The 20,374-nt window shown below is 40.8% G+C and overlaps 1 protein-coding gene across 4 annotated transcripts in view; it reads right to left on the bottom strand.

The window, feature by feature from the left end:
• Positions 1-19,822, bottom strand: part of GABRB2 (gamma-aminobutyric acid type A receptor subunit beta2) — a 103,849-nt gene extending 84,027 nt beyond the window's left edge. For 2 of the 4 annotated variants that reach the window (XM_083597197.1, XM_083597198.1), the window contains exons 1-4: positions 19,622-19,822; positions 18,418-18,651; positions 18,190-18,281; positions 17,055-17,122 (exon numbers count right to left, since the gene is read on the bottom strand). In XM_083597197.1, the coding sequence (XP_083453323.1) occupies positions 17,055-17,122; positions 18,190-18,281; positions 18,418-18,494 (237 nt within the window). In that variant the 5' untranslated portion in view covers positions 18,495-18,651; positions 19,622-19,822. The remainder of the gene's footprint in view (positions 1-17,054; positions 17,123-18,189; positions 18,282-18,417; positions 18,652-19,621) is intronic. The other 2 variants (XM_083597199.1, XM_083597200.1) reach the window with 2 other exon arrangements.
• Positions 19,823-20,374: the final 552 nt, after the last annotated feature.

The raw sequence follows: 20,374 nt of genomic DNA, 5'->3' as shown, positions 1-20,374 counted from the left end.
GCTCCACTTTAGTTAATTAATCTACATTTATCTTACTAAATTCAAAATGAATTTCTCTCAACAGCTTCATTTCTGAGCAGAAATCAACAAGCACTAATGCAAGTCTCAGTCTAATGATGTTCATTCCCTACCTGCACTAATTTCAAAAAATTCACTAGATGATTGGCAGAAAAGTCAGCAACCTCATTTTGGATGCAATTTCCTAAACAGTGCTTTTTAAAAATGACCACCACCACAATAATCTGAGAGTTGGCGAGAAAATGATTTGGAATTGATGGATAAACAATGATAAATAAAACCATTTGCTGTTTCTATAACATTTAAAATTGTTTAAGTTAAAGAGGAAGGCATTAGGGACCTCAGATCTGGAAGAAGAAGTTACATCAGATAGGGAAAAACATGGATCACTTCTAGGAAATATGAATGCTTATGGGAAGTAGGCAAGTGCACCACCTTGCCCCCATGACTGAGGGGGCTGGGGCCATGCAACATCAGCAAGCCGTGTGTGCACACATAACATCAGCAAACCCTACAGCACACCCCGCATGCCATGCTGCCAGGAGTTATGTTTTAACCTGTCTCGTACTTTCTCTCCAAAAATGCCATTAGCAGCAACCAAGTCAAAGAGGATGGCATTCCAAAGTGCAAGGGCAATTGAAGAAAAAAACTCTCCTCCCTGGAAGAGAGGGGAGTGGTTGTGGGCGGGAGCCGAGCACCGCCCCTAGCAGGGGGCATTAGCCCCCTGCCTCCCCCTCACCTGGCTGGCGCCCACGCCCCTCGGCAGGCATCCAACCAGGTGCCTGGAAGAGGAGTTTTTCCATTTGGCATTAGGCTTTTTGGTTTTTTCGCCTACCTCATAGCAATCGTCACAACTTTTGTGGTATTGGTGGGTAGGTTAGGCATTGGAATAATGTGTTGTGGTGTGTCGAAGAGCTAGGTGTGGCCATCACCTATGCCTTCAATTTAGGGGTATTCCGTTAAAGGAATCTGGCGGTCGTGTATTTCTGTCCGATGCCTGCTTGGCGGGAGGCCATGGCACGACCCTCAGTGACATCAGGGGAGAGCCTATAGTTGGATTAGCATCAACAGGCTCCACCTACTGGTGAATAAACCCACTTGCTTGAGAGATCCAATGCCTAAGCCAATACCTTTTCACTGCTGTAATCAATAAAGTTGTGGCCTTTCCTTGCCCATTAACCTTATATAACGTGTCCTTGTGTATTCTGTCCACATTGCGGGGTCGGGTCCTCGAACCACAATGTCAATTTTCTGGTAAACACCCTGTGATATTCTGTAGGGTGTGTTGCCACATGTAAAATTTCTGCAGATTTTCTAAGAGATCTTACAGATCTGTAAAGAGGCAAGCAATCCTTTGGGTAACCTGGCTCCAGTTTTGTTTTTGTTTTTTTTAAAAAATCATTTATCTGCTTTGATTTAAATAAGTATTTCCAATTTACTTTATTTTGGGTCTGACTCTGGTCTCTCTGGTTACCACAGCGGATTCAGTGAAGCAAGCTCAATATTGCCAGTTAAAGAACCTATTTTCGCCTGGAATAACAGCAGCTAAAAGAATCTTCCCAGGACACAGAACAGGAATTAAGTTACTACATGTGGCTGGAACTTTCCTTTTTCAAAAGGAGGATCAGAATGAAAATTATCAGATGATTTATAACAGATGATCTGCTTGCAAAAATCATTGTGCAGCATTAGCCAAAGCATTTTAGGAATATCATTTGTAGAGTCAATGAACCTCTAATATGTGGCATATAAAGCAGCTTTGAACTGGATAGGGGGTCATGATGTACTAATTATTTGGTTACTCACACAGTGGCTTAGATGCAATTGTACAAAGTTTAAGGCATCAAATTGTGTAGCACAGCTCTCCATAAATCTCAAGTTCAGCATTCTAGGGTTTGTAGCTGATCATAAATCCTTGTTAAAATGGAAACCAAGCTAGCATTAACTGTGCTGAACAGCAGTACTGACTCAACACTTGACAATGGTTAAGATTAGCAGATGGAAGTTTGGAGGAATCTGTGTTTCAGTACATACAGTAATTCTGTAGCAGTGTAGCCCTATGGTGGCACACTTTGATACTAAGCAAGGGCACTGCCCCTCCCAATTTTCATTAAAAATGACTTTTATTGTTGCTTTCTTGTTTGCAAAGGTTACTTGTTTTGAGACAGGTTAGGTATTTTTCCTGGGTTGCTGTGTTGTGTGTGTTATTTTGTGGTGCTTCTTAGATTTCCAAATGTGCCCCAGGCCCAAAATGATTGGAAACCACTGCTGTAGCCAGAGGCACCAGGTTTCGAAGCAGAATGTGGGGGGTTGACTTTATGCACCTGACATCAGGACATCGGGGGAGTCAGGGGCAGAGTCAAACATGGCTCAACCCCCAGGAGATGGTGCCCCTAGCTGTAGCCCATTCCCAACACTTTAACCATGGTAGAAGACTTAATTTATTTTTATCAAATTAAATATCAATATGTTAAAAGTGAGCTCTTCCATGAAAGTAGCAATAGTGTTATTTATTTACCCTGAGATAGAAAGGTTGACCAAATCATTACAATGAATACCATCAGTAAGAAAAGCACAGCACTTGCCTATATTTCTTTATGCAAACTGAGTATTAATTCATAATTAATATTTCATTTTTATGTAATTTGCCATAGCAGAATTTTAAAACATCATATCATAGACAAAATGGCACACTCAAATCAAGAGAGCTTTAAATGGGAATCTGACGCCACAAAACGTCGACCAGAAGCAGTGGCAAACTTTTTCCTTTTCCTTGGAACTCAACACTAACTTATGCAAACCACTGATACTGATGAGTTGGTATTGCCCAGTGCCCACAATCAAGTTTGGAGACAAAAAATGAACAAAATGCAGGCAGAGTTTGTGTCTCAGCATTTAGTGTGACAGCTTACATTGGGCAACTAGTCAGAATTCAGAGTGAACTGAGTAAGACACCAAGTTCAATTTTAGAACAATTTTATAAAGAGAGGTTTGTGTATCTCTCTCTCTGTGTGTGAACTTGCCTTTAAAATAGGCAATAAGCAGGTTAGCAGTGAAGATGGCAATTAAAAAAAACAAATTTGAAGGCAGAGCATGGCAATTTTAAATTATCCCAAAGGTGCACATAACCGTCAGGTTTTCTGAACACATACAAATATTGCTTATAAATGGGGATAATCCTGTTTGCAGCTAGTTATATAAGCTGAGCATATACATGAGTAATAAGCATGAGCTGTCAAGCCCTTAGCAAGTTACAGTTTACTATCTTGCCTTGTGTCTCAAAACATATTATCACCAAAGGGCTGGCTTCTGTTACCCCAGTGATGCAAAACAAGAACATTTTAGAGAATATACTTTGTAACTTGTATATTACAAAGCACAACTAATGCAACTGCCTAATTTCAGTATAAATATGGCTTTGCATACTTTTGGATTAAACTGTCCACCCTCCAAAATTGGCTTGTGGGGAGTGCGGGGGTGGGGAATCCCCAGAGTAGCGCATTGAATTCACACAAAGTGTGACATTGAATTCTACCCTATAACTATGCTTTTGTAAGGTTTAACTATACTTTTAAAACTGTTTTTAAAATGTGTTACATAATAAAAGCAAACATAATAAAGTATAGATATGATACTGCCTAAACCTTATTCTGTGATGGTTGTTCGCTCCTCTTCCTCCTCCTTTCTTTGGCGATCACTCATAGCTGAGTAAGATTGTCTTCCATGAACACAGTCTTAACAGTGAGTCTGTAAGATTTTGGCCAGCCACAGCTAATACAAAGATAAAGAGATACCTCGATAGAACAGACTGTGGAAACTATCATCTTTTAAAAAAAAGAGATTGATAATTTTGACATCCTTAAAGTCTGCTGGGATCTCCTCTCTCTCCCAGATTTTTTCGTGAAGTTGTTGTGTAAGTTCAATTCCGCCCACTTTGAAGACTTTGCCAGGTCTCCCATCAGGTCCACTGACTTTGTTGTTTTTCATTTGGTTAATAGCCGCACACAACTCTCCCAGAGAACCTCAGCAGCTATGGGGGAGCTGCGGTTAAGGGGATGCTGATAATGTTCTTTCCAACGCAGTGCAATAGCTTCTTTATCTTTTAGAAGTGTGGTACTGTCTGTTGTGCGTAGGGGGCATATGCCATGATTTATTGGCCCAATAAATATTTGTTATTTTGTGGCTTTAAAGAAACTCTGTGCATCGTGAGTGTTGGCTATGTGATGGATCTCTTGAGCTTTTTTTTTTTTATCCACCAGCTGTTCTTTAGTTCTCTGGTTCTTCTTTGAACCTCAACCTTAGTGTTGGCATAGGTTTTTTCATAATGGCATAGTTTCTATCTCTTTACCAGATCTGAAAAGCCTTCCTTTTCTTGTCAAGAATGCGTTCAATCTCACTGTCATACTCATCAAACCAAGTCCTGGTGTTTATTGGTTTGGTATCCAATAGTTTGTTCACAGGCTGTAATAATGGATGTTTTTAGCTTGGTCCAGTGTTTTTCAGTGTTATCAGGGAACTCCGAAAGCAGATGGTCTTTAAGAGTCATTTGGAAGCAATCCTGCTTAATAGGATTGAAGGGCTTGAGTGTTCATTTTGCACCTTGGTTTCCTCCCTTGAAGCCTGCACTGAGGTATAATATTGATAGCCATCGTGGAACGTATTAATCGGTGATCTGTCCAGCAGTTGTCGGCACTTGTCATACCTCTGACAAAGAGCACATCATGACTGCTTGTGCCTCCATGATTTATTTATTTTGTCAAAAGAGTGTGTTGGTAATAACAAAGTTGTGCGTTGCACATATAGTCAAAAGTCAGATTCTATTCTGGTTGCTGCTGTCAGTTCCTTCTTTCCCAATAGTCCCAAGTCACAGTTCGAAATCTTGCCCAACTCTTGCATTAAAATGCATTTACCGCCCACTCATACAGATATCCCCTTTTCCTTTTCAGCCCTGGAAATAATGATAGTGCTATATTTGCAGTGCTTTAACAAAGAAAAAGAAAAACCAAACTACAGTGAACATAAACTAATTTGAAACCATGATCGGAGATTTGGGCAATTTTTAGTAAGAATATCAGTGATGAGATAAATGTTTGCCACAGTTAAAACTAAAGGGGGGGATAAGTGCACAGGAATAAGTCTGGAATGAGTTCTGTATCACCAAACTATGGTTCTGTGACTAGGCAGTGTTTTGTCTTCGCTAGAGAGTGAAGGGTTATTCATATTTCTATTTACTGTGACTCCAGTGTGCTCCTGTTGTTGTTTGTCTTAAACTAGGTTCACATCAATCTGCATCCTGTGGCTTTTAGAGGAATACTGCTATTTGATGCACTTTCCCTCAAACCAGCTTCCACCTGATTAAAAAATGGAAGCCGCCATTCCATTGTAGTGTGAAAATATGTATTATGATGATCAGGATGGTTTTGTGAATGCACGGATGACAGAATGTGCACAGATGAAAGTGTCACTGGTTTAGGGAATGAAATCATGGGGAGAAATCATCCCTGCCCTGATATGAACAGTTATTAAATATACCAAGAAAAAATCACAAATATACCAAGAAAAAAGCAAAAAAATATGTCCAGATTCGTCGTAGAGGTCTTGAGAAATGTAGAAAATAACAGGATATATTTATCTGAAAGTCTTCAAACTTACACGACCCTTTAAAAATTAGCTGATGGTGAATACATCGAAACAGGGCCCTGTCCTGGTTTCTAATCCATAACAGACTTCTGCTCAGTGATTGAAACTAAGACCTCCACGACGAATCTGGACTAACATGAATTTATCTTGACTCATAAACTCTTATCTCTAATTCTGTAATGAATTATTGTGTTATACATATTTTTATGAGTTTGAGTCTGTAATCTCTGTTAGAGTTTGTAATCTCTATTTGAGTTTGTAATCCTTGTCAGAATACATACTTTTGAATGGATTAGTTTTTGTTACTATTGACTATTGATTTGCGAGTAGGGACCACTCCCACTATTGAAACTTACATTGGCCTGAGTTCTTGGTGTGCTTTCCCCCCGATATGAACAGTTGCAGGAGAAATTGACTTAGAGACACAGCAGTGGTGGTGATGGTGTTGGTGGTGGGGAGACAGCAATGACCTTGCAGCGTTCCAAGAAACTAATGTGAACACATAGAATCTGCTTTGCCCTTTCATACTTTTTTTAAAAAATATTTAACACAGAAAAATCACCAGAAAATAAGAGAACCTTATCATGCTTCCCTGTTTATTCCTTAAAGCATACAGAATGAACCTTAATGCAGAAAAACAGGATAAAGATCAAGACAGGGTCAGTTTCTCCCTACTGATCTGAGCTAGTTACCCTAGGATGCTAACACACTTGCTCCGAGACCCTAAACACACTTTTTTTAAAAAAAGTGTATGCTTAAATGTATGCAGCAGGGAAACCTAATGTTGTTTCCTTGGAAAAGCAAAGTGTCATCAACAGTTTGATTCTCCACATTCCTCCAGTTCAAACAATGACTGAGTTTGTACATACAGTGGTACCTCGGATTACATACGCTTCAGGTTACATACGCTTCAGGTTACAGACTCTGCTAAACCAGAAATAGTGTTTCAGGTTAAGAACTTTGCTTCAGGATAAGAACAGAAATCGGGCTCCGGCGGCACGGCGGCAGCAGGAGGCCCCATTAGCTAAAGTGGTGCTTCAGGTTAAGAACAGTTTCAGGTTAAGAACAGACCTGCGGAACGAATTAAGTACTTAACCTGAGGTACCACTGTAATGCTGAACCATTCCATGGCTAAGATTGAACAAACAAGCATGCATTCCTCCTTCCCTACCCTTCTTCTTGCTACACTACCCAGATCTAAGCTTGTGGTTTGTCTCTCTCCAGAAGAACCATGAACAGTAAACTCAAGAACCAACTTTGGTTATATCTGCCTTATATTGAGTCCACCCAGCTCAATATTGTCCACACTAACTGCTAGCTGAAATCCCAAGTTTTCAAATAAGGGACATTAGCTCTAACTAGAGATCCTGGGGACTGAATCTGGGACCTTCTGCTTGCAAAGCAAGTTCTCTACCACTGAACTACATCCCTTCAAATCCTAAGCATAGGGCTTACAATCTTGTAAGCATGTTTAGGATTGCAGCCATCGTCACATTGTTCTTTCATGCTTCTAGAAGCTGGAAGATTTGTAGAGAAAATGTGTATTATTGTGATGAGGCTGATTATATTTTAAGTGAGAAATCAAAAATCTATTCTGCTGTACTTAAAGAACTTCTGGAAAATGTCAATCAATCAGCCGCATTTAAACACAAGGGGATGGAGTTGTTTGCCCTCACGTAGCTTTAAGCAACAAAAAAAACTCAAAATATCAAAGATTTCAGTTCATAATGACTATTTTTTAATTATTATTTTTTTAAAAGATACATGCACGTTTCTGTTATCATTACAGAAATGTTACCCTGTGCTTTTTTCAGATAATTTCTGGTTTCTTTTCTTTTTTAAAAAATGAAAGCAATACAGCTAAGAGATAGTTATTCAGTCATTGTACATACAGAATAGATGCCTCATCACCAAAATGTCAAGTGATGCATCGAGTGTTGATGCATCATTCTGTTCTCAAAAAGTCAACCCAATTAAAAAGTTAATCAAAATGAAATCCTGCACTTCAGTGCTCTTATGATTATGAGTACCTTATCTAACACATACTTCTGATTTGATGAAAAACAGTTTCCCCCCCAAAAAAATAATAATTATTAATTTGCTTACTGTGTTCAGCTCTGGAGACTGGACATCATGCTTATTTATTATATTTATTAGTCAACTCATTAAAAAAAATATCTAGACAACACGCTGATTAAAATAAAATACATTAAAATTCAGCATGGAAACCCTAAGCAACCCTAAATGTTAAAGAAAATAAGAAAAATTGAAGAAAATATAGCAAGAAGTACTATGTGCAACTACAAATACATTTAATTTCAGCCACATACACTTTCTTTCACTTAGATAGTATGGACATTTTGGATGTTACATTACATGAAACAGACTGCGACTACCTACCACTATTTCTGTGGAGCAGTGGGAGAAACTTACTCTTGATGTTATAGTGCCACTAGCCCTAAAGCTATTATAGCTGCTCGATAAAAATGAAGGATGCAAAAGGAATCATCGTTACACAATTAAAAAGAAGTTTGCTCTAGTGCTAAAGCGGGGGGGGGGGGATCAAACCTCTCCTCCCTTCACGCTATTGCCCACAATCATTTATCCCAGCTACCCCTACGTACTTAAATAAAAAGGGGTGGAAGTAACTGCATATCGTAAATAGCACTATTCACACTGGATAACAAACCTGACACATTATCATTACACCTTTTAAGTTCATCCCCACTCAAATACTGAGTTTGCTTAAATGTTACACTACTAGGAAGAAGGCACCGTTCCATGTCCCAACTTGTATTGTGACTGCAAAGTGTCCTGCCTTCTCTTGGGTCATGCACTACAGATGGGCATGCTGTCCCAAATGCTCCTTGGATTCATTCAGAAATAATCCAGAGTTATTGGTGGGGAGGTGTTGTGGGGGCACTGCACTGGAAAAACTCAGATTATTTTCCAAGGGTTTGGGAAAACACCCACTTGTTTTTACCAGTGTACCCAAAAAACAAACAAACCAACAAATCCCTCTCTTCTTTTTATTGACCTATCCAGTGGTTGCAGAAGCAGTAGTGGTGCGTGGTGAGAGAAGGAAGGATCCCATATCCCCCCTCCATCTTAGTTTCTGCAACATCCTGGGCAGCAGAGAGCATATCTGGAAGATCATGGAAGAGGTGGTTGCAACTGTGTTAACCCTAGGGAGAACTACTATCTCCCAGGTTGCTGGTATTTCTACTGTATGATGCTCTTAGGGCTGAGTTTTCCAGGCTTTTTTTAAAGATGTAATTTAATTTTTATTGTGGCATTTTGTATTGTTTTTAGCATATTGCACACCACTTCAGGTGCTGCTTAGAAAGCGGGGAAAGAGGTACAGCAGTAATAATACTGTCAATAGTTTAGTATATTTTAATGCTAAAGTAAACAGCATGAAATACTTTATATAAGCAAAAATGCAAAGTTTTACAGAAGTAGGTTAGAACGGACCTATGTCTCAAATAAATAATTCATACTTTCAAGCTCCCATAAAACATTTAATAGGCAATAAAGCTTAAGAGCCAGAGTTTTCAAAATTTCTCAGACCCCAAAATTGATACTAGGTTTTCAAACAAGCTTAATGCCTAGTTTGTCTCTTTCAACTGAAGTGGACAGCTTTTTCAAAGCACTCAGCACTTCAAGCTCAGATTCTTATTATGAAAAGAGTCTGGCAGAGCAAACATCCGGCTGATAGAAACTCATACAATTTTATATGACCAAAAAACACAGCTGACATGTAAGAAATGCTTTCTACTTGCTCCAGTGGCAACAAAAGCTATAATTACACATATTCCAAGTCTTCAAGATCTTTTTTAAAAGTATTTTAAGCTTCTCCATCAATTGATCTCTGTATGACTTATTTCCTAACCATTTTCTCCTTCTCCCATCTGCTTTCTAGTATGCATTTTCTAGTTTAGGAAGTGCTGATCATTGTTTCACATTTAAATATGGCCCAGTTCAAACTAAGCCAAAATATGAAAGAGCCTTTTGCTTCTGCATCCCTTTGCTTCTTCCTTCAGCACATGCCTAAATACCAAGTTTCATCTCAGCTGAGAGATTATGTTGACAACTTCCAAACAATCCAGAATCCTAAACCAACTTCAACTTTTTCCAAAGTTTGGAACCGTGATTTCCCAATAAAGATGAAACAGAAAATGATTCCTCCTTAGAGATTTCCTGGTTTAATCACAGCTCATGCAATGGGGATGGTGCATCAGCAAAAGACTCGTTCGTGTCTCAGATTATTAAGAAGAAATATCATTGTCCAACAGTCTCTTCAAAGTTCCTGCTTAAATTTAAAAGTTAACTCTTCTCAAACAGATAGGGATACCAGGGAGCTGTGCCTAAGCTCTGGAGACTCCCCTTCCAAAGGAAACCCATCACACCATCTCCTTATGAGCCTTTTGCAAGTTGGAAAAAACCTTCTCTTTTAGGAAGCATTTGGGCTGTGGACTGCTATATTAAGCAATTGGTCTCTGGATTTTTGTTTTGTTGTTAGTCACTTTGACCTCTTCAGAAGAAATGTCAGATAGAAATTATTCACATAAATAAGCCTGACTCCCAGAACACATCTGTCTTTCTAAAATGCCCTTCAGCCATGAGAGCCAACTCTCATTGGGCAGGCTTGCCTGCTCTGAGTGTTAAAAGGTATAAAAAAAGTCAAACCCATAACACACACACTGAAGACTTTAAAAAAAACAACACTTATGCTTCTACAGGATATGATGTGGCTCACAGAAACTGGATTATTTGTCAGTATTTCTCTTAGTGGAATTTCCACTCACCAGTTAAAGTATTTCTGAATATTCCAACATTCTGTGACATCACAGCACACAGGGAACAGCTGGGAGAGAGGAGTTTGTAGGTGGCAGGCACCAACTTCCTAGTGAGAGCCAGTTTCAAGCCAATTGTACTTTTTAATAATTTACTCTGGCTTTGTTAAATGTAAGGATTCACTCACTGTATTGTTCCAGTTTGTTCTGCATTACTCATATAACCAGAAACAGCATAATGGCATACATAAACCACAGGAAACTTATCAGATGCTTCAGCCTTAAAGTCATGTCCAACACTCAATCATGCAATTAAAGACCAGTACGATGCCCATATAATTAATACTATAATAAAAGCCATTAATGCCAGTGCAGTGTCCACACTACAGTACTTATTACCAAAGTCCTTGTGGTTATATTGCTTGTTTCCTGTGTTGTTTTTCCAATGGCTAAATGTTAATGCAAATATGTTAGAGAGGGCAAAATGTTTAAATATTTTTTTGTCTACCCACAGTATAACTATTACAATAGGAGCATCAACATCTATGTATAAGTTTAATTGTTTCAGCAGCAAATTTAATTTGCAGAATAGGCATGTTAACTTTGTGGCAGCAACAAATAGCTTGAGAGCTCATTTAAAAGAAACTTCATAGCCTCTAAATTGCTACAGAAGGGTTTGTAATATTATTAATTGCTTAGGTACCCTTATTAAAGTTAGGATGTGGGTCAGTCCTGATAGGCAAATGGTATAGTCCTGGCTAACAACAGACAATTCCCATTATGGCAGTCTTCTTTCCCACTTCTTTCTGGAATCACTGGGGCTCATTTTCTTACAATGGTTCAATCTGTAATGGGTGACACAGACCCCAAATTCAGAATGAATCTGATCTTTTTATACTCTCTCAGAGAATTAAATGGGCGAAAAGACTTTATCTGAGAAGTCTCTGAAATCTCATAAGTCAAGTGCCCAGGGAACCACCCTGCCAACTTATTCATCCATTCCGCTCTTTTCTCCAAATCTCTGCTTACCATTTTACACTTGTTCACATTGAATTGCATTTTATCACCCACTCACGCAGGTTTGGAGAGGTCCTTTCAGAGCTCTTCACAATCTCTTTTTAATGATCCTGAACAATTTAGTATCATCTGCAAACTTGGCCACCTCACCACTCACTTCAGGTTGAGAAGCACAAGTCCCAATAGTGATCTTTGCTCCACTTCAGAGAACTGTCCATTTATCCCTAGTCTTTGCTTCCTGAAACTTAGCCTATCCATGAACTACAAGAGGACCCTCTTCTGACTCTTTGACTGCTAAGCTAGGTTTGCTAGGGAAACTGTTTCCAGTTTTCCTGGCAAACAACACAATTGAGGCTTCTGAACATGCCACCAAGACTACTGGGGTATGCCATTTGAACTCCTCCTGGTTGAATGAATTGAGCCAAATGGATTTAGAAAGTACAGACACACAGCATATAGAAGCACCAAGCATGTTTGGAGGCCTTCAGAGTGTCAACTGGTGTCAACAGTCTTCTTCCCCACTATTGCAACCTAAGCTTGGGAATGCATGGGAAGAGGCAAACCAGGTGAACACTACACCGGGGGCAGTAGGTGCTGAGGCAAGTGAATTACAAGCTCAGGTGAACTTTGGAGGGAGGATGGATTCCCTATATTTGGGTATCTTAAATACTTGTGTAGTTTAAACATACATACACATCAGTTCAACTTTGACTATCATATATGTACACTGGAGCTTTTCTGGCCTCTGCAAAGGCTTTAACCTGCATGCTGTTTATTCTAGTCCTCCCCTCCAGCTCCCTTCATATGACTCCTCAGAAGAAAATGATAATTTGTACTTTGCAGATAGAAACCATTGCAATGGTCTCTAAATTTAGCAATCAGTGAAATCTGTTCATGTGGGAGCCAAGAAGATTCTTCAAAAGCAACCAGCAAACCAATCACAACTTCCTGCTGGATTTGGAAACCCAGTTCTTTCTGCTCAAGAATCCAGTGGGGAAGGGGCGCTCAGAAATTCCATGGGAATCCATTGTTTGAATTCAAGCATGCAGGTTCATCTCTGAATTTTGTTTCCTGCTGAAGTTACTTAGATGATAAAAAGTTCCAAAATATTACAAGAGCCCTCTTCACTTAGTCGCAGCTGTGAAATGCGCTATGGATAAATGATGCCCACCTGCATAGTTAACAGCAAACATTATCTATCCTAACATACATTTCTAGGATAATGCACTTGGCTGAACAAAATTTCTGAGCTAGGCTATATTATTTGTTATAAAATAGTAACATTAATATTTTCAGTCTCAAGAGAGCTAGTGCCATTCAAGATAGAATGATAGACATAAATTATTGACAACTAGGTACAAAGTCAACTATTCAAAAGTATTCTCAGTGGTGTAACTGCTGCCAAAAATCACTTTTTCGTTGTCAGGATTGCACAAGACATATTTGAACCTTCTTGTGTACGCTGTTAGCTCACAAGGGAGAGAGGCTTTAAAAAAATGGGGTGGGGTGGGAACAGTGATGTGCATGTGTGGTAGAGTTGGAGCACACTGTCTGCAATGAACTATATTTAAAAATGGGGAGGGACATGTTTCAAAAGAAGGTGGTGGAGAAAGGGGTGCTCTTCCTGGTGTTCAGCATTTGTTTTATCATTCCTGTTTTTAATACACTTGCTTGATATAGAAGGGGTACTAAGCCTTTGAAGTAATAAAGCTGTAAATAAGGTCACAAAATGGCTTGCAGAAATTCATAACTTCAAACTACAAAAATTATTGGAATATGTCCCAATCTGCAGAGGAAATCACATTTTTCCAGCAATGAAATACTGCCATTTGAGTGTTGGGAAAATGTGATTTATCGCCAACAGAAACACATGTGAGGAAAGGCAACTAGATTGTCAGTGCCAGAGTAAAAAAGAGCACATTTTTATTGCTGAACAAAAATAAACTGGCAACACCCTGACAAATTAATTAAGTTCTTTTTAAAAACAAAAAACACTCCTTGTCAACAAGCCTGTTTAATGGAAATGTGTGCTTGCTCTCATATGCCACTTTCACATGTCACTCAGATTGTATACTGCCATACATATATGTTGTTTTGGACGGATCTCCACTCTCTTCACTTCTGCATCAACAATTGTTCTTGTACATTCTTTACCAATATATCCAGGACTGGAGGGAGGGCAGAGGAGTGTGTGTGTGTGTGTGTGTGTCATAATCCTCATATCTTCTCAAGATATGGTTCTGCATCAGCATTTATTGACAAATTAAAGGCCAACAATGTGTTAGACCGAACGTTAGATGAACAATTAGAAGATACTACGTGACAACTATGTTCAAAAAACCTGGGCTAAAATTTTCTAACATTTAATAATATTGGTGTTACTATTGACAATTGGATACTTGTAGCCAACAACCCAATTCTATGATTCACACTGCATCCAATGAGGCCTACTGCAGGCAAGTGTGTGTGTGTAAGGCTGCAAACATAAAACACTTGCTAGGAAAAAGTGGAGCTCACTTTTGAGTTCACATGCTAAGGATCACAATGTAAATCTTCTGTTTTGTCACACATGCCAAGGTTTAGCTGTGCTAGACAGTAACTTGTACAACATTTTGAATATTTTACTTTAGACTTTGGGGGGCGGTGAGAGACCACTAGTTTCAATGAAATGTAAGTGAAGCTCTAAATGAAGCAAAACACCTTTGAAACTGTCACTCATGCTTTTGACCAGACAAGCCCAGTATAAAAAGGACACACACTCAATCTTGTACAGCACAAGGCTACTCATATCTACTCAGAAGCATGTCCCATTAATTTCAATGGGCTTATTCCAAAGTATTGCATTGGATTGTAGGCTTAACAATAGTGAATGACCAGGAGCTGTCCATGGTACCATGTGCTTCTCTTCCCTGCAGCCCTTACACTCTCCTGCTCTAGTTCTTGTTACCAGATTTAAGTAATTGTTAGTTGGCACCAGTTGCAATTAGGGTTAATATTAACTGAGGATTGACCTTAACTAGGATTTGAAAGTAGCTTAAAATTCTGGTAAGAGACAAACACCAGTTAGTCTAAACTAGTGTTTCCCAAACACTAGGCCTTCTATGACAAAATGTCAGAGAACAAGCTATGCAGGTCTATGAAGAATTAAGCTCCAATGAGCTCCAATGAGTTCAGTGGGAGTTATGCTCAGGCAAGTGTGTATAGGATTGCAACCTCTATTTTTTAAAATAAATCAGATCACACTACAGGAAAGTGAAGAAACTCTGTGTTGTCCTTGGCACAGGTACATACCCACCATCTCATGAAATAAGTTTGCTGACAATTTTTTTATCTTTCATCTGATTAAAAGAAGCCTTATGAGGCCAAATTCATTTTATCCAAGCAGCTGGGCTTTTTTAAAAAAAATAGTATTATCTAAGTAGGACTATGAATATTGTTTTTCACACTATGTCCATTCTTCATCTGTACAGAGACCTTTTCTGATACTAAAGTTTCAACATTCAAACTTCTGGAGGACAGATAACAGACTGCATTATCTTCTTAACAAAACAGAATAGTTCCAGCCATCAGATCAGAACAGGTTCTCATTTTAACACCAGTCTTGCAGATCAGGTTTGTAAAGTATGAGACTCTTGAACAAAATAAATGTTAATATTTCCAAAAAGGCATTAAAACATGGTATGTGTTACCCAGGTTAGTTTTACTAAGTAGTGGGCCGATTTCAAAAATATAATCTGCCATTTCTAGACATATAGACAAAACACTAGGAGCATGCTGGAATATGTTCACGTGACAGTGATCTAAATTCAAAGTTCAGCGCCTCTCACTAGACATATTATACTTTAGGATCACTTTCAGGAAGAAGGAATTGGAATCATGCATGGCCTCAGTGATCAGGTTCCGACATGGTACAACAAAGTCCCTGAACATGAAACATGCAAAGATTTAATATTTACGCAACCATTTCTCAATACATTACAAATTGAATTGTTCTTTCAAAGTTTGGAAGATTATGCCTATCACAAAGACACATTAATAACTTCTGAAAGAAAAGTATCACACCCTGACAATGTCACCGAGTGTTAATTCATGCTAATATGAAATAGAGCCAAATATCCCAAGCAATCATTTAAAAAAATGTAAACACAGTGCATGGGGGTGGGGTGGGAATCTGTAATTTAAATTGAACATTTTCTATTTGAACTCTAGGTCTCACTCATTAATGAAACTGAGCTGACACAATTTCATGTCATTATAATTTGCCTGGTTATCTCATTAAAGCATAGTCTTCCATATTTTACAATGCTAAGCTACTGTGATCCTTTAACAAACACAATGGATATTAAGGTTCAACACAGTCTGCAAATGAAAACCAAAAGTTCAAAAGAAGTTAACCCTAGTGCTTCTTGTTACTTTCTTTCCTTCATTAGTGGTCTGCCGCCTGAGTAATGGATATATGATGAGGCTATCTTATAAATATATATATTTAAAAGTGTTTTACCAACTCTAGATTAACTAGTCTTACAGATAACGCAATCACTATGCAAGAAGTTTTGTTTTAATAAAATAAAAATAATAAAAACTTGCCTCAAGTATAGCATGCTACAATAGGGCAGTCTTCCTTATAAACTTTTCAGTGTGTTTACATGGCTTCTACAACCATTTCTAAAAATGGAAGGCCAAAGATATGCAAGACAAAGTGTGACCACATTTTATGCGATCCAGGTCCCATTCCAACATATGTACACACCCATCTCTTCACCCTCTGTACTTTCATTTAATAGTATGGCTCTACACATTAGAACTGGCAATAAACTTATATGAAGCGTTCATGCAACATTTAAAAACTGCATTCATCAACCTAATTACAACTTTATGTTTGGGTGCAGAACATTCATCTCAATCCCCATGCCTCCCAATAGTAACTGAAACAATTAAACTGTCCCAAATACATGATGAAAATGTTAAAATATTCTGAACTGTTGTGCAAATCGATGTCAGCAGGGGGCGCTCCTGCATGAAGCAAAAGGAGGCCACTATTGTTCCTCTAAGTCTCTCAGTAGCACTTAACTATATGTCTGAAATGGTCTCTCCTATATACTAAGACTGTCAAAAATAATAATAATCGTACCAGCTTTTTACACACTAAAAGTCGTAGTGTTTAAAAGCCTTTTGGAATAAACTTGCAGATGTTAATCTGAAGGACAACGTTTTATTTCAGTGGCTGTACAAGAGGCCTCCTAAAACTCATTCTAGTAATTCTATGGATTTCCCCAAAATACCATAGGTTACTAGCATTTTTCTTATTCAGACGTTTCGGATAAAAATAGCCCAAAATCAATAGCTTGAGAAATTATTTCACACTGCTTTCTGACATCTATGTAGAGAAGACGCAAGCACCCAATTGGGGGTGGGGGGTGGTGGAGAGATGGCCTAATTAACTGGAGAGCACTGGTGCACATTGGTGGTAAATGAGAAATAAAAGCGATAAAGTCAGAACCTGCATTCACAGTTACTGATTCCACAGACCCTTGTAAAACCTGGTTGTGGGGAGATGGACTGAAAGATAAATGAAATACTCACCATATTGACTTCTGACACCATGTCTATGCTGGCAATGTCTATGTTCATGCCAACAGCCACAGGGGGACCTGCAACACAAGATGGTCTGCACTGTGATCTCTCACAATTTAACTCATTCATGCAAGCAATATTCGGACTGAAGAAGGGGTGGGGCAGCAGGGCTTCATTTTAGCCACGAGTTTGCCTTGCAGCGTTTCTAGGATCGCCGTCAGCAACGGGTGCTTTATATAACACACACACACACACACACACACACACACACACACACACACACACGTGTGTTAATAATAGGGTAAAGTGTCTTTAAGTGGCTGGCCGGAGATACACCCCACTAGACTTGCAGTGTGAGTTTCAACCCAGAGGCTTCTGTTCCTGCTTGCTGCACGGGCTCAGTCCGGTTAGCCGAGCCCTTGCAAGCAGGCGAAGCCGAGCGAGAGGGACGCTGACTCGGGATTCAAGGAGGACTTTACGGGGCTCTCGGAACCGCACGCTCCTCGGAGCCCAGTAACAGCATAGTGCCGTCTGTACTAGCGGCTTCCACATACGTTCAGAGAGGGTCCAAGGACCCGGTTTAGCATACACAAGCACAAACGACGCGGAAACCTGCTCCCCAACGCACAGCTCACGGGGAGCAGAATGACATTTTCATCTCGCTTAGCCGAACATCCTGTACTCAAAAAAAGGAGAAATGTTTACTGTGGCCGCAGGCACAGCACACCAGGCTTGGTGACACGGATGCTGGGGAAACTTAGGAGATTTGCATCTCCATAAAGCCAATTAGCCAAGCTTTAATTACGCGTTAATAGGTAATCAGCGCACACGAGACCAAGTACTGTATGTATAGATACAGAAACATACAAATATAGACACACACACACACACACGAGGAGATTTAAAGGATCGTGTCACGGCCGTTCTGGACTAAGGGAAATTGGGGAACAATTGGCTTAACTTTGGGTCGAGCTTCAGAAAATGGCAACATAGATGCAGAGCAGGAGCAGCGCTCACACCATGTTGAAAACACACACACGCGTGCGCGCACACACACACACACATACACATACACACACACACACTCCGGAGAAGGGACAGCCTGAGCGTGGAGCAGGCTTTTCTACAAAAGCAATCGAATTACCTCCGAAATCTGGCCTCAGCCGAATGTCGTAGCCTTTCAGCAGTCTATCCACGGTCTCTTTTACCAGGGACATATTGCTGGGATCATTAGCACTAAAGAAAGGGGTAAAAAGACATGAGGAGAGAGCGGTTTTCCCTGTCTCTATCTCGCAAGATGCATTCTGCACCTCCCAGTTATACAGTACAATTCAAAGTGAAGGCGAAAAAGAGAGACCCTTTGGCCACTTACCTCTGTGCACACACCACTGTTATGATTAAGGGCAACGACCAAATTCCAAAGCAACCCTTTTCCCGGACTCTCAGCATCCCTTTAGCTTTTGATATGATTTAGGGCTTCAGTGGAAGAGAAGAAGAGATCCAACTTATTCTAGCCAGTGCAGTAATTCTAATGTGGAGCGCATGCGCACGGCGTACCACAACATCAAAAGGAGCAGTGGTTGCTGCTGGAGATGGAGCAAATTTCCTTGCCAAAAAAAAGAAGGAAAGGAGGAAAGAAAAAAATTAAAGGGGAAGAAGGAAATGCATTATTTAAAAAAAGAGAGTAATCCAAAAAAGGATTAAGAGGTTGTTTTTTGTTGCTGTTGTCCTTTTAAGTAAAATAACATAGACTTCAACAACCGAGGAAGTTTCAAGAGTTGCAGGTTACAGCAGTTTTGCAACCTAGTTTAAATGGGGAAATGTGCAAAATCGGATTAGGAACGGAAGGAAAAAGAGGTTAAAATGGGAATGCAAGGCGTGCACATGGGGGAGGGGGAAAAGCTAGACTTTATGCTCTTTGGGAATAGCAAATGGTGGGTGAAATCGCGGGGGGGAGGGGGCCCGAGTTAGCAATGGGTGGCTGGAAAGGGCTCAGCCTATAGCATTTGGGGGAAGGGGGGATGTGAGATGATGACGAGTTTCTTGGTAGGGGTGAGATGGTTGCCTGAGCGCCTGGAAAAAGAGAGAGAGAGAGAGAGAGAGAGAGAGAGAGAGAGAGAGAGAGAGAGAGAGAGGTGGTCTTGGGGGCACAGAAATTAAGAGCGGGGGATCGCTGGATGACGTCGTGGGTCCTGCGATGCTCAGGATTCTTTACACAGGAAAAAAAGTAAAAAGTAGGATCTACAGAGCCTTAACCCCATGCAAAGAGGCTGAGACAAAAGGCCACGTCTTTCTTTTTTCGGTTTTTATTGTATTATTATTATTCCACCTAAGGAGATCGAGCGTCTATAGAAGGGATGGGGCAATGCGAGAAGGCGATCGTGCCTATATGCACCACCACATCGTGCCCAACTGCACCACCACCATTCCTAGGAAAGGTGGGGTGGGGTGGGGGGCTGGAAGAGGGCAAGAGGGGAAGTTACCCGGACGAGAAGTCTAGGCTGTCAGTGACCATGCTGCTGCTGCTGCTGCCGCCGCCGCCGCCGTGGTGCATTTGGCACTCACAGCCTCCTTACCTTCCCTGGTAGGAAATTGCAGAAATGCACCGCTCAGGGCTCGAATCGATGCCCGCGAAGAAAGCGCAGAGGAGCAGCGAGCTGATTTGGGGATGCTTTGAGTGACACTTAAATCCCCAGAAGCCGAGCTAGACCCGAAAGGCTTCCTTGCAAAGATGCCTGCTGCTGCTGCTGCTGCCGCCGCCGCCAGCTCCTTTCCTCCTCCACCGCCGCCGCCGCCGCCGCCACCTCCTCCTCCTCCTCCTTCTCGTCCTGCAAAAACCCACTTGGAGCCGCCGTGGATCTGTGCTGCTTCATTGAACGGATGCGGGGTGCGGGGCTGAAGTGCTCGCCTTGCCGGGGATAGCACGAGAAGCGAGGCGCGCGGGGCGGGGGGGGGGGCGGGGAAGGTTGGAATTAGGCAGAAACACTTGGATTCCTCAATTAAGCCACGAAATCTCTAATTCGCTACAGGGGAGAGAGAAGGAGAAGGAGGAGAAGCAGCAGCAGCAGCAGCAGCAGCAGCAGCAGCAGGGAGAGGAGAGGAGAACGGGGCGGAAGGGGGGGGCGTTCCACGCCGCGGGAGGCGGAGGGGGGCGGCGGCGGCGGCAGAGAGAGGTGAACTGTGCTTGTGTAGGAGACGCCGAGAGCCTCGGGTAGCTCCCCAATAAACGTTTAGTCATTCCGCACACACAGACCGCGGCAGGCGGGTTTCCAGCCCCGGCCTCCTCCACCACCTCCCCGCCTTTTGCCTGCTGGCTGCCTAGGCTCGGC

This window comes from Podarcis filfolensis (genome assembly GCF_964270895.1).
Source record: "Podarcis filfolensis genome assembly, chromosome: 2".
Classification (NCBI taxonomy): domain Eukaryota; kingdom Metazoa; phylum Chordata; class Lepidosauria; order Squamata; family Lacertidae; genus Podarcis; species Podarcis filfolensis.
Note: the sequence above shows the minus strand (reverse complement) of the source record. Positions and strands in the feature narration are given on the sequence as shown.